Source organism: Paramacrobiotus metropolitanus, unplaced genomic scaffold (assembly GCF_019649055.1).
Source record: "Paramacrobiotus metropolitanus isolate TYO unplaced genomic scaffold, Prichtersi_v1.0 Parri_scaffold0000112, whole genome shotgun sequence".
Classification (NCBI taxonomy): Eukaryota; Metazoa; Tardigrada; class Eutardigrada; order Parachela; family Macrobiotidae; genus Paramacrobiotus; species Paramacrobiotus metropolitanus.
In genome coordinates, this window is record NW_026570332.1 from 255,917 (window position 1) to 277,951 (window position 22,035).

Here is a 22,035-nt window from a genome sequence, read left to right on the forward strand (position 1 = left end):
GAATTCTCATCATAATGTCGTTTTCTGGCTTGACATACTCCGGCCATCTTTCGACTTGTTTTTACAAGATGATAGTGCTTCTTCATTCTGGATGCCTTGCTGGTTTTGGTGAAGGCCAAGGCTGCCAAGCTTTGGCGAAAATGATTTATGCTTAACTGGTTAAGTTCGTCTTCTGTTTCAGTTAGTGTTCTGTGTTGTTTTTGTCGCTACGATTAGTATTTGCGTAGCCGTGGTTGTTCAAGGAAAACATTTTTGGATATTATTGCGAAATATTCTGAACATATTTATAATGTTTTCAGACCGGCAACCGTGACCTTAATTTATAGTAGTATCCTTTCCGCGCCCAGCGCATACGTTAACATATACGGTATGAGGTAAGCAATATGTTTTTATACTGTCAGCTTTTACATCACAAAAATTATTATCGTATTATGTCCTTATTACATACCATTAAATTATGTACATTATACATATACTCGAGCTCGAAAGCTTGCGATATGTTATAAGGTACTTATGATTTACGCTAACACATATATAGTTCGAAATGATACAAAGTTTTGGTAGATAGCATGCGCAATTTCTCATGAGTTTGTCCTAATTATTGTTTCCGTCTTGGTTTTTGCTGATTTCCCTAACATTCCTTTCCTTCTTAATGGATCAAGCAGCCGTCTGGTAGTAGTCGCTCCCACGCTCATAAACGTGCCTCTATAGTAGACGCAAGCACACACAACCATTTCGCGTACTGGTCACAATAGATTACAAAGGCGTTGTCAGTTCTCTCTTCGCCAACCAATTGGTTGTACATGTACAATGCAACGATATGAAAACGACATAGATGCAAATACGTAGTGGTGTAGCACAGCGGCTACAGTTAGGAAAGGAATCTTTTGGCTAGCCTGTGTATAATTCACATCATTTCTGACAAAGCGCTGTGCTTGGCCGATGTTCCAACTGGCTAGCTATGCATATTTCGCTGCCTTTTCATTCGGGGACATTTTTTCAGCGATAGCGCCGGCGATATGGCCAATCTGTTGGTGATCGGATTTCAATTTCTCATGTCCAGCTGATGAGGATTTGCATGCACACAGGAGGCACTGCAGTAATTTGGATTAATCGACCAGTTATATACTGGCTGATATATTGTACAGCTCGTCAATGCCGCTTGGGAAGAGAATCCAATTACAGCCAATGTAAGTGATAAGTGTTTAACCTTGGAAAGAGGTGAGACGCTATTTTTACGGTGGCAGCCAAAAGCCGTCTGTGAATACCAATATTTCTGCAAGGTTCACGAACAGACGGCATTTATCGCTAATGAAACAGGCATCATAGCATGCACATTATGCCGGTCGTCGTTATGCATAATGCAGGTTTAATAATCAGCGCTTGGTACAATTTTGTCCATGCTTGATTTGCCGCTTGTACCGAGACAATTCATGCACTTTGGCCCGCCGTTGTGTGTACCAAATGTACATGACTGCGTTTTAAGTGCCCCCATTCTGTAACAGCAAAGCAGCCAGGTTTTGTGCGTAATGTTCCAGTTTATCAAAAATGTCCTGCTTATCTTTTTTATGACTTTTTTATTTCGTGTCGGTTGGCAAACAATCGTATTTTGATCACAAGGCTCCGGTTGTGCAAGAGTGCCTATTACAAATTGTCCTAATACATGCAACGGAACGAATGCGTTGATACGGCAATATATACAGCCATAAAAAGATTTATTAGCCTGGCACTGGGTAAGGTTGTAATTCAAGAAATACGACTTACGTTGTGATTGTGAAGGTAAACTAGTTTACATTTGCATTTACCGTTAGGTGAAATTCTGCAGCCTAAAATTGTGGAAATATGCAATTTGAATACCATAGAAATTTGTATGGAATTATTTGAAGTCTGCACAGTTGTAATAATAATGGAGCCAGTTCGTAGAGGGTACACGTGTTTTTACAGTTGTTTAGTATTTTGATAATTTTTTTCCGTGGCATTGTTCGGCGTTCCGAAGTAGCTATACGATTTTCTTGATTGATGCGAGCAGAAATGATTGTTTCGTTTGTTTGCAAGAAACAAGAGAGTTTGGTATTTATAAGCGTTAATGCCAACAGTTGAACGCACATAAAGGCAAATAAGTGTTATTTTTCTATTACCTCAAGCGAAATATTTTTGTAGCTTTTGATTAACGTGATGCTGAAGGCCGGTACCGGTAAGAATGCGAACTTCTTTTAGCCCCATTGTTCAGTGTTCAAACTTCACTGTTCACTACATACAGGTATAGTACACTGAGAGTACAGCAAATTTGCTTCAGTTCTGCGGAATCTGCAAAAAAGTTGCTTCGCGGGGTTTTTTTTGGTTCCATTAAAATATAAGTGTAATAAGATCAAGTACACACCATATCCAAATTAGTTTGCGTGATATTTTTTTTCAGTAAGCATATAACCTTCAGTTTACGGTTTCGTGTGAAGAAAAACTTGTCAAAAATAATATAAAAATATTTTTGAATTCTAAATGACTACTCGAGTAGTAAGTAGTTTATCGTTTTTGGAATGGACCGAATGGCCGACTTAACATTGTTGATTTACACAAAAATTTTCCCGCGACGGAAACTACAAATATGTTGTATCCTTGAACCAAATTTTATATGTAATACAAGTATAAAGTATTTCTGTTTTGTCATGAAAGATATGGAAACTGCCGAAAACTGTTGTCGGTGTGCCGAAGCCTATTCTCATAATTTTTAAAGATTTACCATTTGAAGATTACGCTGAACGCAAAACAAGGCCAATTAAACTATTAAATAAAAAATTCTTTACTATAATTTGCAGGAAAGGTATCATGTTGTTGACTAGGTGGACAGCACTACATCGTAGAATATCGTTATTTGTTGTGATACGATTGCTTTGACACTAAGTATCTGTTTAATTTAGTACTTGTAGTGTTTTGTATAAATGATTTGTTTACACATGGCATGTTTTGTTTGTAGTAACGTTGTACAAAAAAAGTTGCAACACTACTACTATCCACGACCGTGCTCCATCTTGTACGCAAGAATTTATTAGTAAATATTGTGACATTAATCCATTTACTGTCAACAATTTTTCAGCAGCAATTTGTTTTACCATTTTTTTGCGTAGAAATGTATTTTATAATAACGATAGAAAATTTATTTTAATTTTATTAGCAGTACAGTAACTTTCCATCCATGCCTATGTACTGTACTTCCGGTGCACCGCTTTGTGGCACACCGTTATCTATCTGGGCAACTCTTCCGGTCGAACGAATAATCCGCTTACGTGCCATAGCCCATGCACATTGCGCACGAGAGCAGGAAAACACAAAGCGATGCGCGCCCGTTTCGTCACAGGTTGAAAAGGGCATCCGCAGCGTGCATTTTTCCGTTTTCCGATTTACGTAAGCCCATAACCGTACGAGCTTAAGTGAATCAATTGCCTTTTGCCGTCGTCTTTAACTCAGATGATGTTCCTCTGGGTACTTGAGAAAAAAACCTGTTTGTTGAATACATAATTGTCATGATGAGCTGCGGTTTCCGGCACATGCAATGTTTGAATGTTTACACAAGGGGTTACGACATTCTACAGTTGAAAAACCGCAATTATCTATGGAGCACGTATGCCGCGGCGCAGACGCCGGCCGGAGATCATCTCTACATGTTGATTACATTTATCCGTCCTAGCCGCTAACGAGTTTTTGCATAGTTGTTAAGTTATCATTGCAAACAGGTGATTCTCCACATGTGCCGGTGAGATGGCTATTTGAATTGCGTATTTCGTAATAACCTTATCGATCAAGCGCGACATACCCTCATAGGTGTGCCGCTTCTGGCAACACCCTGTGGGGATGCTCCGCTGTTTGGGCGACTGGAAGATTAGATTCGGAAATGGTTATGTGTTACATCATCAACGCAAAATTTGTTTATCATTTGCCCAGGTAGCGACTAGTGTTTGTGCTGTGCGCCCTTAACGTGCATTGACCGGTCACTTTCGTCGTTACATGATCAAGAAACTTGAGAAGAGCTTTCGATACCCTTGATGATTTTTATGAATTTTAAAGCACATAAGTGTCGAATTGAAATTTGGCCACATCAATCAGATTCGAGAGAGAGTTATAGTACAGTAAGTAAGCTACACGGGAGGCAGCTGTGTATATGTTTCGTTCTTTTTGGAGTGATGAATACCACAATCCAAACTGACCAATGGCAAAACCGGTTCTCCAGGCTTGACCAGTGGAAATAACACATATGATATCCAGTCATTTAATGGTAAAAGCCATATACAATATTTGTGCTCTCCGCCTTTCGTGAAGGGGCGTAGCATATGTCAAGAAATGATTGCCTGTTACCGAATGTTTTGTACAATATGCAGGCACTCGAAACTTGTAATCGGCGCTGTACACGTCCGAATATCGTGCAGTCCATACTCGACTCGGCCCCTTTTTGGCCAAAGATAACAACTTCACAAGTTTCTTAGCAAATACACAACATTTCGTCAAGATGTTTACTTTACGAGCTCGCTCGTGTACAACGTTATCTTCTTACAGGACCTCATTGCCAGTTGTTGTTGAAGACACCACCGATACCGACATCGACATAACGGACAATATTACCGATTCATCAGCTGATTATTGCCAAGAAGTATTGCAGCACACGCTGGATTTATGTTTAGAAAATTTGGATAAAATACAACTACTCCCTGCTACGGTAAGTTTTATACTGTCATCTGTAATAAACAACACCTGCAAATTTTCAGCAGGTCAGAAGCGAACAGTAGCGATGCTCTCCGCTTTGAAGCAGGCCAGTGCGGTCAAGTTTCAAGGGAAACTTATCGGTTCACTGTCAGAAAACAACCGCAGTATTTTCATTTTAGTCTGCTTAAAAAAGCCGTGAAATCCAAAACAAATCGAATCGATTAAACTAGCCGGTCGGCTTCTAATTGTTTTCCGTGAAATGCTTTTCTTACGTTTTCTTAACTACTGCCTAATCCTCCCTTCTATTTTTTCCGTGTTCTATTTAACTTACGTCAAAGAAAATTTTGGTACTAGTATTTGTGCTACGAAAGTGTATAATCTAATACGCGTCTAATTGTCAGCAGAAGGCCAAATACCCGGGTACAAGTGGTCATTGCTGTTCGTTTCCGGTTTAAAATGTCGATCTTACAATCCATGCAACGGTCAAAATTATTCGGTCAAGAAAATTTAATTGAAGATATGCGGTGACGCCGGTGATGAATTGATTTCTCCAACTTTCCGCATCGAAACCATGCTGAGTTTTTGGGCATATATAAAAAAGGATTCCCGTAACATGTCGACAGATTGTCAATGATTTACACCTGTGAACAATTTTAACCCCAACTTCTTGATCTTCCAAGCTGGATTGACAGATGCTGGACAGTCGGCTATAGCCGCGGCATGGTCGGTGCGTTTATGATAAGTTGACGTGTTTGCCAGGTGGCAGTCCAATATCACAATGTATGCGCGGCACGCGCGGAAGCGGTTTTCTTAATTTAAATTCCAATGTCAATTGGAAATTTGTAACTTTTAGAACAAATTAGAGATCGCGCTGAAGCCGCTTTTGATACAGCGGTATAAATGCCTCAATTTCGCTACCGGGGAAAAAGTAATTCGGCGTTTTCATGCGTTAAATGAAAGAGTTGCTAATAGAGCCGACGCGGATATGAGAGGCGCTGTTCGGAAAAACATGATAACACTGCGGGTAAAGATGACAAGTATAAATTGTTATTAAGACGGATTGGAAATTGGTTTGATTTAATTGTCAGCTCAGTAGAGCGTGACTGTGGTTTTCGAAGTTTTTGGCTCTGTGACCGTGTGTAATGTTGTTTTGACCAAATGCGGTATTTTTAGACTGGTCAGTCCTAGTGTAGCAGCGTTAAGAACATTTTAAAACCGGCGTGTTGAAATTCGATTAGCGTAGTTTAATGGGTTTTTGCGCACGATTACCAGACATTTTGAACTTGAAATGATTTGGGGTAAGATGTCCAGTTGTGTTACGCTGAAACAAGAAATCCTGATTAAAACAAAATAACGGCATCAGCCTGCAGAATATGAAATTTAAGCTACTACGGTATTTAAATAGTGTACAAGTACTTATTTGTACGAACATGCTCGCACAGTTTAGAGATTTGCGGCGGTTATTAATACGAGAAAAATAAAATCACAGACTGAATAATAAATATCATATCAAATTTATGTGCACAAAGTTTTCTGAAAATATTTACTCGAAGCCTAATAATATTGGTTTTTAAATAAAACTGTAGCCGGCCTTCGCGCCGTGAACCTTTTGTCACGATTGCTTTGGTGCTGCACAGAGTAGAATTATTTTATTATGCAATTTGATATGGGTTAACCACTAAACCGTGCGGTATCAGTGTGGGTAAGCTGCTTGACCGACCATGTCCAGATAATGCTTTTTTGAATTCGATGAACTTCATGTTAAACCATTGACAAAAAAAGCTCCACTGCTTGCGATCCTACTAACCATGAGAGAGGCACGTATTTACTTCCTTTTGTCATACTTGTATTTATTTAAGGAAAGCAGTCAACTGAGTCGTTTTAATCTCTAAAGTCTATTTGGTTGAATTAATTTTTCTACATTGTTATATTATTCACGGGTATGATTTTCCAAAGGCAACATACTTGTATTCAACTGGTTGATTTTTTCCGATCTACCGTTCGTTGCCTTCCATAAAAAATTTCACCATAACATCGCGATAGGCATGCTATCGCCTTCAGCAGGTTCAGTTTAATAATATCGTTGGTTTTTGATTGAAATTATTGAATTGCTTCTGTATTGGGTTGAAATGACAAGATCTCGTTGTAATAATGGTTTTGTTTGTGTAATCTCTGGCGTGTTGATTTTCTTAAGTACCGCTCAATGAAGCGTTTTTGTGTCAGCCGTAATTACAGGCTTTATGCTTTATAAAGGAAACAAGGTAGAAAATAGGACTATTGTCGCACGTTGGATGCATTTGAATGGCATACGATCCGAATGGCCCGAATTCGTTTTGACAGGTTTGTGACAACTTGAAAATTTTTTAATTAATTGGAGGTTTCAAAATTAATTTCTTTCTTAACTCGGTGCAGGTGTACGCGGTCGCGTATATAGTATGTTTCTAAAAATGCTAATATATTTTGGCAAATACAGCAATAACATGGTCAAGCTTTTTTAAACTTTTACCAAAATCTGTAACCTAGAAATTAGCATTGATGAGAAATTTCTTCGAGGATATCGCAACTTGCAACATGGACGTGTGTAATCAGGTGGGTGATTCAGATTCCCGATGGCTTCGTAGTATTATTTTCCCATGCTCTATGCATAAAACTTGGACTACCAATTGGTATTTGTTTTGGATATTTCAAATTCTGCTTAGATATTATTGTATTCTTAAATGGGAGGTTTCATAACACATAATCGGGATCATTGTTGCGTGCATCAAAGCGTGCTTTTAGATAAGAGAACATGCAGTTTCAACTGAGCCAAACAGAGAGAAATAAAAGTACTCTGTAGTAGCTATGCTCCTCAACAGATCTATTGTGTCACATTAAATAATCCAAATATATCGACCGAGCGATAGATTTATTGTATTGCGCACACATGCATACGGCTTGACCGCTGGTCAGTGCGTGCGTGAGCGCTCCTTTTGTGTGAAATGTATCAGTGCCACGATAAAATGCAAGTTGCAACCCGTGGTAATTTATTCAGCATCCTTATACACGGAGTCCTACTCGACCTTGCCACCGGGCTTGATTGATGGCTGCTTGATTTATGCTATGGCTAGACAGATCCCAGATATGCTTTACTGGACTTCGCTCCATATTAAAAACGCCCCGGCAAGTGCTTTTTGTTCGGCTGTGGATGGTTTATCCCTGTAGGAGGGTTCGTGATAAAAGTATGCCGAAATATTAATTGCTCTCATAATGTCCACTATAAGAATTTGTGGGGCTATTGAGAGCTTTGTTATCCCTGCTCTATTTGTGCGTCTACCGCAGCGATAGTCCTCGACATCAGCAATAACAGGAAGTGGACACCATTTCCACCATAAATCTGAATGCTCTTATGGATAATAAGTGGTTAAACTGAAGTATAATGCATGATAATCATAAAGATGCAGAAAAGTTGTGTGCGCGAGCGAGGAATACAGACAGATATTCCGTTTCAATGCAGTGTTTTTTACGCGCTCAAAGAAATTTGTTTATCCTACAATCCCTACTAGTCAATAGAATTTGTGCCTCTCACATGTCAGGGTTGTTCCAAATAAACCACTTCCCTAGAAAATTTTAGAAGAGTTTTTTAAGCCTTCATTTTTTTAAGCCTTCCGCTATTTTCAAGCCACTTTTTTACTGATGCACGTACAACCAAGCTCTTAATGTAATCGGTTGCTTTCAAGCCGGATTCAAGAGATTTAGTTTGAGTTCCTGTCAGCACAGGAGATTTGATTAAATGTGCACTTAATGAAGCATATTTAATAGTGTTTGCTGGTAATTACATTAACACTTGGGGTTGCTGTATCTTTACGTGTAATGTTTTAGCGGCATTTTCCCGTAACTCATTTGTGTTGCTCATAGAATCTGCGCACTGTATATAACAAGGTACGGTGTTACTAGTAACGATTGGAGGTACTACGTAAAAAGTCCCCCATCCTGTATTTTATCGCTTGTAGGCAGAAATAACCACCGCAGACTACTTATAAATCTATATTAATATTAATATCTATATATTACATACTATGATACTATACTGAAACATCATAAAGTGCTACTGCTACGAATTACTGCATACAGTAATATTTGGAATGACACATAATCATCCCAGAAATTGTGGGCTACTGGGATCAAATGAGATAGCAATGTTTGAATGTGATCCACATTGAACTATGCGCGCTGAACGATTGGTTTTGAGTAAATAAAGAAAAGACATATCTGTCACATAATTATGCGCTGATGTTTGAAAAGGAAATCCTAGTAAAATGTCCGGCCAAATGAAAATTATTCCCCAAGAGCTTTTGAGGAGGCGTAGGCCAAAAGGGACTTGATTGGGAGAGAACATGACCAGTGGCTATTAAGAAATGATTACATGTGGCATTGAAGGAGCCGCTGCCCGGGATCTGCTCCAAGATCGCCATTAATCCGGCTGGAGACCGGCCACTGCCAGTGACTGGATCATCGTTAGCTTTATGGCGTGTCTTTTGTTCAATCTTCGGCTACTGTCCATTTTGTCGATAGCAATCTCCGACTGTCCGTCGTATGTTTGCAGAGCATGTTTAGGTCAATAATTTACCATGAAAACACTTGAACTAATGGATGGGGAAGAAGAATGTCGGTCAACTGGGTGCAGACGCAGAAAACGAGCAGACCGAGATAAGGAAAAAAGGAGTCCGCATTGTGCAAGCGTAATTATGTTGTTGTAAGCCACCCGACAGCGACGCCGTCAACGTCTGGGATTGTAGACACTTTACTACTCGTGATCAGGGTCAGTCTTCTGGTAGCACAATTATACAGCCGAAAATGCCCTCTGCACCCTAAAAATATGAAGAACGCGTGCCATAAAAGTAAGTATGCTTAGATATTTTACAGCTTACAAATACCGGCACAACCTTCGGTAATTTTGTAAAATCTTTTTAAATCTGAAAAACCGATGTGATGTTGCCTGCATTATCGTAAATCGTACTTCACTGCCACAGTAAACTTCTTTAAAAATAAAATGAACTCAAGTTCCAACAGTTCGCTAACGTGTTGAAACTGTTTTTTGAGTATAACTTCGAACAAATAACTGCAACATCCGAATTTTTATTATGTGTTGGGAACTTTCCCGTTGGCTTGGTTTGCCACACACTGTAATGCATTAACTATGCTAAAGAGCACATGTAATTGCATGCTTTTCTTTCGCTTAACCACGATATCATGACCAATTCAATCGTTCGCAAATGGGAAACTGGAGAAGGTGGAATGATTATTATTTCGCAGATCCGGTGTGGTCATTGGAGCTGAAGGTCAAAGGCGTCTGCTTAAACACTTGTTTCCGGACTGCGTGCACACACATTGCCCAGCACGCTGCAGGTCTCCCATCGCGCCCGGCGAACTGGGGTGTGATGAGAGTGTCGCAACTGGTCCAATCAAGTCGTTATCAAAATTATTCATCAACTGACCACCGTCCGGTCTAGAATCACAAAGCCTTCAGGGCGAAGTGGTATGCAAATGAGGAAAATTGCCAGTGTTATCGCAGTGGCATCCCGCATGGAAAAATTTCCCTTATGATTAATTGCTTTGATAATCATTTAAAGCATGTATTTTTCAGCAGTTGTACAATGTGTAATATCGTCTGTGTTTGGGTCAATGCCGGCCATCAATGGTCTTGTTGATCGCCTAATGCGGTCATTTGAGGCCGCTTTGACCAGAACAAATTGTTCGTTCTTCGCGGTATAAACACTGGTGTCCGGGCATGTCAGGACACATTGCGTAATTAACGCCTGTATTGTGGTGATTTCGCTAATCCCGCTTCGCCGTAATACTTTTAAAAAAATTTCGCGAAATCAATTTTGGTTTAGCGCAGTTTTTAGCTGGCGTTCTTTAATGGATAAAAATTACACAAGTTTTCGAAAATTGGTTTTAACTTGAACCGTGCAGCCAGTTATCTGACCGGCGTATGCCCGTTATCCACGTGCAAAAATACAGCTACAGCTTGCAGATTTCCGGTCAGTACAGAAGGAGACACCACATGTTGGCTAGCCAAGGGCCACTTGATTTCCCTTACTAGCTAAATGAATTGTGGTCGGGTTTAGACAGCTGTTATGGAAATGTACGAGTGTGCGCTAAACATATAAGCTTTCACAATAAATTCATGATGTAGTCTTAACCATTAATGTATGGAGTTTTCGAGCGATTATTGTGTACACAAAACGAAATATGATTGCGGCAAGCGCTGAGAAATTGCACAGACAGAAATTAAATATTACAATTATTAGATAGATCGGAAGCGGACAATCCTTTAGCAGATCATCAGATGGTCATGTCAGTTCGGTATTTACATGAGCAGCACGTGATGACTGGGAGAAATTCATACCACGAGTTTATCATAACAGGAACTTGGGCTTGTTAGTCATCTTTGCTTCCTGTGTTCCGGGGCACATTTTGATGAAAAGCAGATATTATTAAAAGTATATTGACAGCTTGCCAGTTAAAATGTAAATTGGTCCAGCTGTTTTGGTTTTTAACTGCATAATTAAACGATTCCTTTGTCGCCGGAAATATGGTACCGACAAAAATTTGCTTGTGCGTTTTCTCATGGTTTTGCAAAAACAGGTGTATTATATTTATAAATATGGTATTCCCTATCGCTAAATTGTGTTCTGTCTTCTTTAATTGGAAAACCTTCGAACTGACAAGATACTGCGACTGAGTGCGAAGTTGTACATGGTTCTGAATTTATATTACCGGTTACAGTACTTAGGTTAGTAGTTACGATACATATCAACGTACATATGTGATATATCAGCCGTTTTTGGATAAAAAAAAGCTTTTTGATGAGCGCAAACAAACAGTTTTTGTTTTGAGTATGTGGACATTAAGTAGAATTATTTTGTGAGTTCAGATGTATACTTTTTGGATGGTTTCTGGTATGGTTTTTCTGGCTTGAAACTTTAAATCTCTTGAGTCGACTGATGGCGGGGAAAATTTTGATGGCCTTAGACGAGGTCCATTAGTGTTGAGCAGGGATAATGACGCTTAATTGTAAAACGAATAGCTCGGAAAGTGGCGCCAAAATCTGTTGGCTAAAAGAGGGGATAACTAGTCTGGACAATGGATGTTAATGCATAACAATCTACCCGAGCAGGTGCCTGATCTCCAGCTGACCATCTGAAATAGCAATTGTGGCGCTCGTGCGCATATGTATGAATTATAATTTGGGGACTATTTTTAAGTACACTCGTGCAGCATGGTGTTCATTTGGATCATAGACTAGAGCCAACTGGACACACTTTTAAGGGTTAAATAGCAGCATGCCAAACAAATTATACTGCAATGTCATTCATGCAGCTGAAACACATACAGTTCTGTATATAATTGTGTGCAACGCACATACAAACTATTTGGAATATTGTTTGCCACTGGTCGGCCCCGAACTCGCCCAAATCAGGAAATTTAAGTCCATTAACCGTAGGTTTTTTGAATTTTTGCCATATGTTTGTCCTGCTGTTTATATTGTATTGGCCTGCATTTGTTGTGTACTTTAATTACCATAGAATTCTGGGCGGTTATGAATTACACAAATTCCCAACCCAGTTTTAGAAAAGTTACTCATGCAGCAGAGCAAGGTTTGATGAAAGATAAGTTGGACAAGTGTGCGGCAATACCCTGTCAGCTGCCGATGGGTGTTTTGTAGATGGATTTTCGTTGTACAATTATGCATATACTTGTTAACCGGTTCATGTATTTATAGAAATCTCTCTTTTCGGATGTCGTAGACGCCATGTGCAATTTTTTTCCCTAGTGAGAAACGAGACTGACCCATCTTGCAGCTGACACTCTTTGGTCAGATGCATTTTAAATTAGTCCATATTTTAGCGGGCAGGACATTTGGTGCGGCAGTATAGTGGTGCTACAGACACAGTCCATTCCGCCTCGTGCCAGCATTTTGAGAAAATCTGCGCAAATGTGCATCTGTCGTGACGAATATCCTACAAACGCAACCCCCTCTTATTTCTTTGATTCCTTGACTTATCTGGGATATCAATAGCAGCCGCATCTGATGTGAAGCGTGGAGCGATGACTGACCAGTGGTCATTTTCTCTTATAGGAATGCCGTGTATCTGCAGCAGCTGCTGCTGACAATTGTCCCGATTTCTCCATGGTAGGACAGATTTCTGATATCCTAACGACAGTGGATAGCGGCAAAAGCGATTCTGGATTCTGGAGTCAATCCTTTGATAATTATCGTTCATCCATGGCCACCGTAGAAGGTACGTGTCAATGAAATTTTAATAGACTGTTATCTGGACTTTACAGTGTGCAGTGCGCACTGATTCGCCGGGTTATGCTAATGTTGCCCTACATTACTATGCATACGATTGCATGTATATGTATTGTATACCGCAGTTTACATGATTCCCTAAATAAGATTTGGATGGAAGAGTGCAGGAATATTACACATTAGAAACTGTACGTGCAACACAGTGCAGGGAGTAACATATCGACCTTACGTCATATTGATTGATGGTGGGTGATCAAGTCGGTTTCTGAACGGACACCGGTCCGGCGTCTGTGTTCGTTGAGCTTCTAACCGCGGGCTGGACGTCAGAAATATGAAAGGCTGCTATTGATTACCTTTTGTTTAACAACAAAAACTAGGCGTGAAAATTGTATAATAACTTCAAAAGTGCAAAAGAGTTATGGTTGTATTGCTGTCTAACTATTCTCATCAACACTTTAAATTGCTGCCTATAGGTATCACTGAAGTACTAAAGTCGATGTTATTGTAGATCATTCAAGCCGGTTTTTTCGTAAAATTCTCTTCAAGTAAATACCTTGTAGTTCGAATGTTTCACGAATCATTAATCATAATCTGGAATAACCAAGTTTCTTGCTTCATATAGTTAGTATATGATGTTTTTTTATGAAATGAGTGAAACTTTTCGTCGGTGGATCACATATAGAAGGAGTCTGGTTGCAGTGAACCTTGCAAAAATGCGTGTTAGAAAGCGATTAATTACTGTACGTCAAAGCGACTGGAACCTTTTATACTGAAGTCAGTTTTTAAAACTTACGCATTTCTCTTGAACTTAAAATTTACATTTAGTGATATCGCAAACTTAGGTTTGAAAAAATTGTTTGTATAATATTATATCCAGTTGGTACGAGTACAATGGTAAAATTAAACCGAAAGCACACACCAGCTTTGTAACAGAAAAATGGTCATTCGGTCAGCCAGCTAAAACTGGGTGTGACGGGCGCCGGCTGTTTCCGGTGGGGACTGTGATTGTGTTTATAAGGTTTACTATTCATAGCTGCACATGGGTCGATATCTAATGACTGCATGAGTCATCCATATGGGATATATTTACGCCCGCGCGTTTGCAGATTCTGTGGAGGATGTCGATCTGGACGCCATCCTTGGCGAGTTGTGTGCACTGGGAGATGAACTGGAGAACGAGCGACGGCGTACGGTGGAAGCCGTCAACAGCAGCAGCACACACGCCACGGCGATCAGTGCACTTGCCCCTGCTTCCATTGCTGCATCCAGAAATTCTCTTGTGCAAGATGTCAGTAAAATACCTAGTAAATTCTCACCGAATTCCATAAAACCCCCACTACCACAAAAGCCCCATTTCGAGGAAGCTCTTTCACCTGGTCATCACTCCACAATGAACCAGATGACCATTCCTAATGGAAAGTCCATTTCGCCGGTTGGACTGCAGACCCATGCATCTGGTGGTGCGGGTGCGGTGGAATGTTTCGATCTAGTGGAGCATTATTATAAACAAGTTGGTGCCAATGCTGACAGTCCCGATAATGATTCGGCTTTCTCGGATAATGTGTCCTGTATATCGTCCGAATCTGGGGCATCCCGCACTGATGCATCGTGTATGTCAAGTGGATCATCCAAAAGCAGCAATGGCTCGCTTAATGCACCATCCCCCACACAGGTACCTCGGGATTTTGTTTCAAATAATTTACTCTTAGGAAAAATTTCTAAATACATCTACGAATAGTTTTCAAGATAGCTAACGCTACAGTAGGCGCATGGTTAATATCATCGGTGATTGATTTGCCAGTTTCAAAGTCATTAATTTTCGTTTTGCCGTCGCAAAATGCCAAACAGACAGCCATTTTACTGATTGTACCTAATGATTTGGACAGTTTGCTTGTTTTTTGCTCGGGTTGTGTAATTGCCCAGCTCGTTCGATAGTCTTCTTCCGGAAGCTAGTTTCTGTTATACTTGGTCAATTTTTGGATATCGTAGATTATAAACTAAGAAACTATTTTCAAAAGCGACGAAAATAGCTATAAATTTCTACATATTTACTTTTTTCGCGAAATATAATTTGCTGTTCAGGTTTGACCAGCTTTAACTGTTTGCTGAAATGGGCAGTGCGATAACACCAAAGGAGCTGCTGTGTAATTTTTGGTTGTTCCAACACACATGATTTATATTTTTATGCGCCTTTCCTCTTTTTTTTTCGTTTTTCCTATTTATTATTGTGCTGCTTACATATTTGTACACAGTTTAATTTACACTCTTTGCATGCATATACAGCGGCTCACTTCTGTAGCACGTCTTGCGAGCATATCTGAAGTGGGTGAGAAGGAAAATATTTCTCCCGTAAGTTCACTGCACTTTTGGCTGATATAATCTCTTGGGTTTTGGCTATGGCTTCGTCTTCTTCCCCCAGTGCGTTATGTCCGTATATGTGATTAATTTCGTTTCCAAATATTTTCATCCTTTTCCTGCATGTTTTGACTTATGCTTTTAAAACCAAGTAACCAAAGAAAAAATACACTCCTTCCATAAGATGATTTATTTGGGCAGATTCCAAGTAATGTATGCTGTCAGTTGCTGTTTGCTGTCCATTAATATTATTTTTAGCAGTTTTAATCTGTTCTATATGTGCTTAAAAGCTGTGCGTTGCAAAGTTCGTAACATATAACCTGAGGATTAACATGTTTTCGTTTTTCTTTTCGGCAAATGCAGACGACGATCGGATCTGGCGATGGATCAGCATTAGCTAAGGCCGAAAAGACTAAAATTGCGCTGGAGAAAATCAATGACGGAGATAGTAAAACGGTAAGGTATATATATGGCTTGGGAAGAAGATTAATATTTGCATTTCAAACATTGTAGCATACATTGCAGAGATATTCTTGTGTAGTGTATCTTTGCGCATGCTAGGTGGCTGCTTATTTATATAGGTAATCCAGGTGAAAAATATCGAAGTAGTCCAGCAGCACCAGAATCTCACAGAGCTTAGACAGTCGGATACATGTGCATGAAACTGAAAAAGTTGATATACAGAGTATTACCTGCGTTTTTGAATGGTTGATACATTTTTTGCTGCTTATCTCGATTGACAAGTGAAGTGTTATATCTTTACGAGACATCCGTGCACAGTTAGCAGTTTCAAGATAAACAAACAGAACAGTACAAGTAGTTATATTGACCGGCAACAGTAATATAATAATAATAAAAGAACTTATTTCATGATAAAAGCAATTATCATTACAATTTTGTTGCGTTAAAACGAATTAGAAAATGTGAAGCGATAGCTGGACTGCAAAAAATCGGTCAAGTTTTGCCGGGTGTAGCGGAAAAGTAGAGCAAAGGAAGCGACAGACTATTATTCCTGTCACATAACACCAATATAATGCTCATCGCATAAACGCTCTTCCTCTGCGCCGCCTGTGTTGGCTCATGATTGATTTCACTTGGTTGTTTTTTATGTATAAAATTAGATCAATAGCTGGTTATTTTGCAGTGCTTTGTCACCGTCCATTTCAATGATGAACTGCGCAAAAGCCTGTCGATTGACGATAGGATGGAGTGTTTGGATGTGTGTCAGAGTTTGGCGGAAAGAAGCGATACGAAGCTCACTCCTGATTGCACAATTGTGGAGTATCTACCCGAACTGCATATTGGTAAGGGAACATTCCATTATCTGTTTGCCTAATGAATTTGCCGGGATATGGAGTGTGATGTAACTAAATCGGACACTAGGTCAGCATTTCACACGCGTCGGTATACTGGTGCGACAGGAACACATAACGACCTAATGGCAGGGGTATCTTTTCGATTTGGGATTTGCTTACACCCGTGTGATAACTTGTATCCCTGACAGATCACAAGCCGGTGTAACTTTCTAAATATCAACGAACCATAATATTGTCATGATTATTATATCATGCTAAACATACTACCCGCAGTCACCACCCAGCGTGTAACAATTAATTATTAATGGCTGCGCCAACGGAATTTTAGAAAGACACTCGCCAGAACGCTCCTTCCGCGCCAAATTTTTTTGTGGATCAAACGGACCTCTAAAAGATTTGTTGAAAATGAGATATTTCAAAAACTAAATATGATGTAAATTTGAAAACGTGCGGAAACGAAAATAAAAAAAGCAAAATGCATTTACATTGGTGCAGGTGTACTATACCGGCATCTGCATCCGCTGCTATTCATGGTTGTGCATAAGATCTAACTAAACGCAAAAAATGAATTTTGTTTAATTTCATACCCTTTCATGATTTTTATTTAGCTTTTTTATGTAAGCGCAGGCTTATAACACTTCTATATTTCCGGAAAAGGAATTTTTGTTGGCGCACACTTTCGCTCTGAATGCTAGAGCAGAGGAGGTACTCTGTACACACGTCTCGAAATTTCCATCAAATATGTTTACATGCGAAAAGTGGACAACTGGTGATGGTTATATCATGAGTATGCTCGGGGGGCCCTCTGTCCATACTCTCCATTGCCCCTGCGCACACATGATCCTCATCCAGGGTGGTTCGGTTGTCAGTAGCCAGAGAGATTGTGATCTATCCTTTCCGTGAAGCGGACAAACAAGAAATCCTTTTCACCCGCCACACACACACACACACAGTCTCGCTCACACAGTAGCCAGAAATTTCTCATATCGCACACATTGAATCCCGTTGGCATGCTCCGCAGTAAAATGAACATAAAATGTGGGCCAATTAACTCAATCCGTGTTTCACGCACATATGGAAACGGGAAAGGGAAACCGAAGAAAGAGCAAATATATGGCCATACATGTTTCACGGTGAAATTAGAACAGCGAGATGCACTGGAGAATGCAGCTACTGGCATTGCATGTTTGATTGAAGATTTCCATTTGAACCGACACTGCTGCGATTTTTAGCGAAATCAAGCTAATTTTGGAATTTAACCCTAAATGGCATAAAGATACCTCCTATGCTGGATTGTGCTGTGACATACTTTAATATCAAACGATACCAATTAGACCGAAGCGTACAAATACTTTAACTATACGAGTATACGATGTGTACTTGTATACTAATTCTGCGATCATTGTTTTATTCGGCACGCACATGTATTAATGGAGATTATGCTGCTTTTTGCAGAACGGTTTTTTGAGGATCACGAAAATCTAGTCGAAAATTATCTTATGTGGGACCGCGACAGCAAGAACAAACTGTTATATGTGGAAAGGAAGGATAAATACCACTTTATTGTCCGACCGGAAGTCTATCTAGTCGGTTTCGCTTGCAAAGACACAGATTACGATGAACTGTCTCGCCGGGCGTTGTTAAAGGTTAGTGACTGGAAATCACACGTATTTCGCACATTCAGTGTACAAGAGTAAGTGCTTGACTTTGTACCGTTTATTACAGGATTACTTCTCTAGTCACGCGATCTCGCCTCCAGAATTAGAGAATTATTTATATCTGAAAACAGACAAAAAGGCATGGAAGCGTTATTGGTTCGTTCTGCGCTCATCCGGTTTATATTACAGTACCAAACCAAAAGCAAAGGTATTAGCGAATACTTCCAATTTAATTGTGTTTCACGTGCAATTTCGGTATGCTTTCTATAAATTTTAATGTAAACTCTGCGCTCTCTATGAATTTTAATGCAAGTAACATTAGTACATACAATTTACTTCTTAATCTCATGACAGTATTAATAGCCTCGAAATTTTTATAAAATTATCGTAAAATTGGAGTGTTTCAAAGACAATTCATTTACGCTTACTATTGTTAGCCTTAAATAATAGTACGGGTACAAGCATTTGTATTTTCTGCAATAATATACCAAAAAGCGTTGAATCAATGGTGAGATACATTTTCCTGTGCATATTTTCAGCAAACATCCAGCGCCGATCTAATTTGCCTGACAGCTTTCGATGCGGTAAATTTATACCGAGGATTAAGTTGGAAGAAGAAACATAAGGCGCCCACTGACTACGGCTTCGCACTGAAACTGCCGCAAATCCAATCAGCGAAAGCACTGAAAAACATTCGCTTCATCTGCACGGATGACCAGGCCAGTCTGGAGTTGTGGATGACGGGCATCAGGATTGCCAAACATGGTCGGCATCTTATTGAGAATTTCAACAAGGCCCTTGAGAGGGCAGCTGCCATGGAAGCAGCACAGGAATCCAATAATTCCTCCGCTCAACAGACGCCTGTCCTTAATCGCCGCCATCCCAACGATCCCATCCACCCGCAGTCCAATTACGGCGCCTTCGATGATGAGCCCCCCACCGGCACCATTAAACGCAAGCCCCCTCACACCAATCCGCCTTCCAGCACGCCAAAACTGCCCTTCACCCCCAAAACATCGCAGCTCCTTATGCGCAATGCCGACGAACGGCGGTCATTTTCCTCGCAGTCCTCGCGGACGTCAGTCACATCACATTCGGACCTATCCGAGCCGGACATCCTTCCCCCGCCGCCGCCAGAGCTCCTGTCTCCAACGATGGAATCGCTGCCTCTGTCGCCGACCTTATTGCGATCTCCACCCCCGACCCCACCAAAACCGGCTGCGTTGCAGCGGAAACCCAGTCTGGATGGCAAGAAGCCGGCTCTGGAATCGCGACACAGTATCGGTCCCAGTGCGGCCAGTGCCAACCAACCGGTGTCCAATAATCTGCCATTCCTTCACGAATTGAAAACCAAATCCCAGTCTCCTCTTGTGACCAAAAAAGTTTTGGCCGTTGTGCCGGAAGTGCATGATATATTAAGCCAACCGTCATCGCCGGCACGGATGCCGGTCGCGTCGCCGTCGCCGGTAATGCCCAGTAGTCCAGCGCGGATAGTCAATGGACATGCGCCGCGGCCGCAGTCCATGAGTCCCAGTCATAAAGCCAAACTCCCCCCGCCACCGCCGCGGCGAAGTGACATGACGAAATTGAACATGACGGACGCAGAACGGAAAGAGATGGGTTATTCTTTTGAACGCAGCGTTTCGTTAGGAAACGAAGCGCTACCGGTCCAGCGTTTAGCCTCACCCAATCCGGCATTTATGGCGGATTTAGTGCGAATGCTAGCCCAGAAGAAACGGCATTCGCTGCTGCTCAATGAGTCGCAGCTTCCCGAGGGTAGCGATTATTTACCGCCTCCGCCGCCGGAATTATTGCGAGGCATCTCATCACCGGTTCCCAGCTGCAGCAGTGATGAGAGCGCGAGGAGGAGACCCCCGCCGCCTCCCAAACGCAGTGATGGCACATACTTAACGCGCGGGAAATAACCGGCGACACACAGGGTTTTGTGACAGATCAACCCAGCGCGCAGAGCGGGATATGCGTGTACGCGTGAAAAGTGGGGCAGAGTAATTTTTCTGGACAATTGCTGTCTCTGGCGTCATGATTGATGACGGTATGACGTGCCAGACGCGCTTGACAATCGGATGACGGTGACGGCTAGTGGGATGCTGAGCATGTTGTAGTCGGGCGATAAAATCCTCGGAATCACTCCTGTGGGCTTCCTAAAGTAGATGATCAAAAATTGGCCAACTCTTTTGATATAAATTTATTATCCTTTTGAATGTTGTGTATGCGTGATTTTTTGTGTTGTACGATACGAAAAAAGTAATTACGATTATTGTTTGTGGCATTTGCAAGTATTTTCTGTTTGTTAATATTTTTATAATATTGAAGCTCTGATTCTGCCGATTTGGTTATTTGGTTTTGTATGAAATCAATGATGCAGTAAAGATATTGTACATCTCACTAGTGCGAACAGTAATGCAAATTGCAAGGTTTTACAGCACTAGTTCTGGCAGGGAGGTGGACAATGGATAGTAGATACTAATAGAATTCGGATACCCAGCATTTTAAGATATTATTACACTTAAGTCTAAAACATAAGAGTACTTCTCGTTTGTATTACGTACTTGCTAAAATGCAGTTGTATACGGGCCAATAATACGGGAAACATTCTTTTATAGTTCAATATTTAATTCCTTGTTATATTGGACATAGCAAGATCTAAACCATACAAGGATGCACATGTGCCAAAATTATGCAAACGCTGCCAACTTGCAAATGAGCTGAGACAAAATGCTGCACCGGGATAAATTCCTTATGCCTAACTTCTTCATTAATTAAGATTTCCCAGTCGAGAAGCCGGGATCCCGAAATCTGTAGGGTGCCGACTCGAACGCCCAGTACCATATAACACACTTTCTTAAGGATTTTGTGGAATCTGTATCCAATTAATTTGAATGAATCCTACAGTCGAATTTAAAAAGTGACGCTAACACTATCTCACCCTCGGTCCATGCTTCCGGCACATCTTGATAAACCTTATTATGTGGCAAAATGACCATCAGGAGCGCCAGATATTCTTGTCCTAGAATAATGAATAGCAGACATAAGTGCCAGACAGATTCTGTAGTTAATGTTCAAATAAAAGGCATACATTTTCCAGGTTGCGCCAACAAAGTTCTGTTCATCCATTGCCCGTATTTTGGAAGTTCACTGCCGGGTCTGGAATCCTCATAAAGACTGACGATCGATACGCGTATAAACAGCGAAAACGCATTAAGAATGTGCTTGTAAATTTATGATTTAAAGATTTGTCATGGGGGATGGGATTCCTTTCCCAAACACTAGGTTACTGTGCGTATTAGGGTTCAGTCTGGTCACTCTGCACCGGCGTCTCAAACCTGGAACCGGAAACAGCTCTCGATAAAGACAAAGCCAGAACTCCAATTTTACAAACACTTACCCGCCTGTAGCGGTCAGTCACTTGTATGCGCGAACAAACTTGCTGATTTCTCATTTCTGCGCGATCTTCGTGTTGTGCAACTTCTTCGTTGCATGCCGAGCGCCTCGTCGAAAACTAGGACGACTCGCTAATCGAGAAGTTTAGAAACTTCTCGGTTTCTACGCTTAATTTGCTCTTTTCTTTTGCGAGCATTATCTTTTTCCTGACAGCCGTGCCTTGTGACAAAATTTATTTGTTGTGTTTTTGATATCTCCATTCATTCGTAATTTTGTCACATTGGCGAAGACATTCAGTGTCAGTTAGCGCAATTAT

At 40.7% G+C, this 22,035-nt stretch overlaps 1 protein-coding gene and 1 long non-coding RNA gene across 8 annotated transcripts; one reads left to right on the top strand and one right to left on the bottom strand.

The window, feature by feature from the left end:
• Positions 1-237: 237 nt before the first annotated feature.
• On the top strand, positions 238-20,719 carry LOC129597999 (amyloid beta A4 precursor protein-binding family B member 1-interacting protein-like). 7 transcript variants are annotated; one of them, XM_055495722.1, is made up of 11 exons: positions 238-374; positions 1,004-1,190; positions 4,546-4,705; positions 12,815-12,977; positions 14,095-14,660; positions 15,272-15,337; positions 15,707-15,799; positions 16,488-16,647; positions 18,115-18,305; positions 18,385-18,525; positions 18,857-20,719. In XM_055495722.1, the coding sequence occupies exons 2-11, from the start codon at positions 1,156-1,158 to the stop codon at positions 20,240-20,242; spliced, it is 2,961 nt and encodes a 986-aa protein (XP_055351697.1). In that variant the 5' UTR covers positions 238-374; positions 1,004-1,155; the 3' UTR covers positions 20,243-20,719. The 7 variants fall into 7 exon arrangements, with proteins under 7 accessions (XP_055351697.1, XP_055351696.1, XP_055351701.1 ...); XM_055495726.1 differs by lacking the exons at positions 238-374; positions 1,004-1,190 and adding exons at positions 1,289-1,733; positions 5,097-5,419; XM_055495724.1 differs by lacking the exons at positions 238-374; positions 1,004-1,190 and adding exons at positions 1,289-1,733; positions 5,210-5,415.
• A 270-nt stretch (positions 20,720-20,989) lies between these two features.
• LOC129597935 (uncharacterized) lies at positions 20,990-21,863 on the bottom strand. Its single transcript, XR_008691630.1, has 4 exons — positions 21,724-21,863; positions 21,415-21,661; positions 21,265-21,345; positions 20,990-21,198 (listed from the first exon to the last, which is right to left on the bottom strand). It is a non-coding gene; the product is annotated as an uncharacterized LOC129597935 (long non-coding RNA).
• Positions 21,864-22,035: the final 172 nt, after the last annotated feature.

What these genes read in the sequence shown, in the direction of transcription:
- LOC129597999 (XM_055495720.1), top strand. Translation starts at nt 4,499, where the DNA reads ATGTTTACTTTACGAGCTCGCTCGTGTACAACGTTATCTTCTTACAGG. An exon ending in ATGCACCATCCCCCACACAG is followed by an intron (nt 14,661 to 15,271) that starts GTACCTCGGGAT and finishes ATGCATATACAG; the next exon opens with CGGCTCACTTCTGTAGCACG. An exon ending in ATGACGGAGATAGTAAAACG is followed by an intron (nt 15,800 to 16,487) that starts GTAAGGTATATA and finishes GTTATTTTGCAG; the next exon opens with TGCTTTGTCACCGTCCATTT.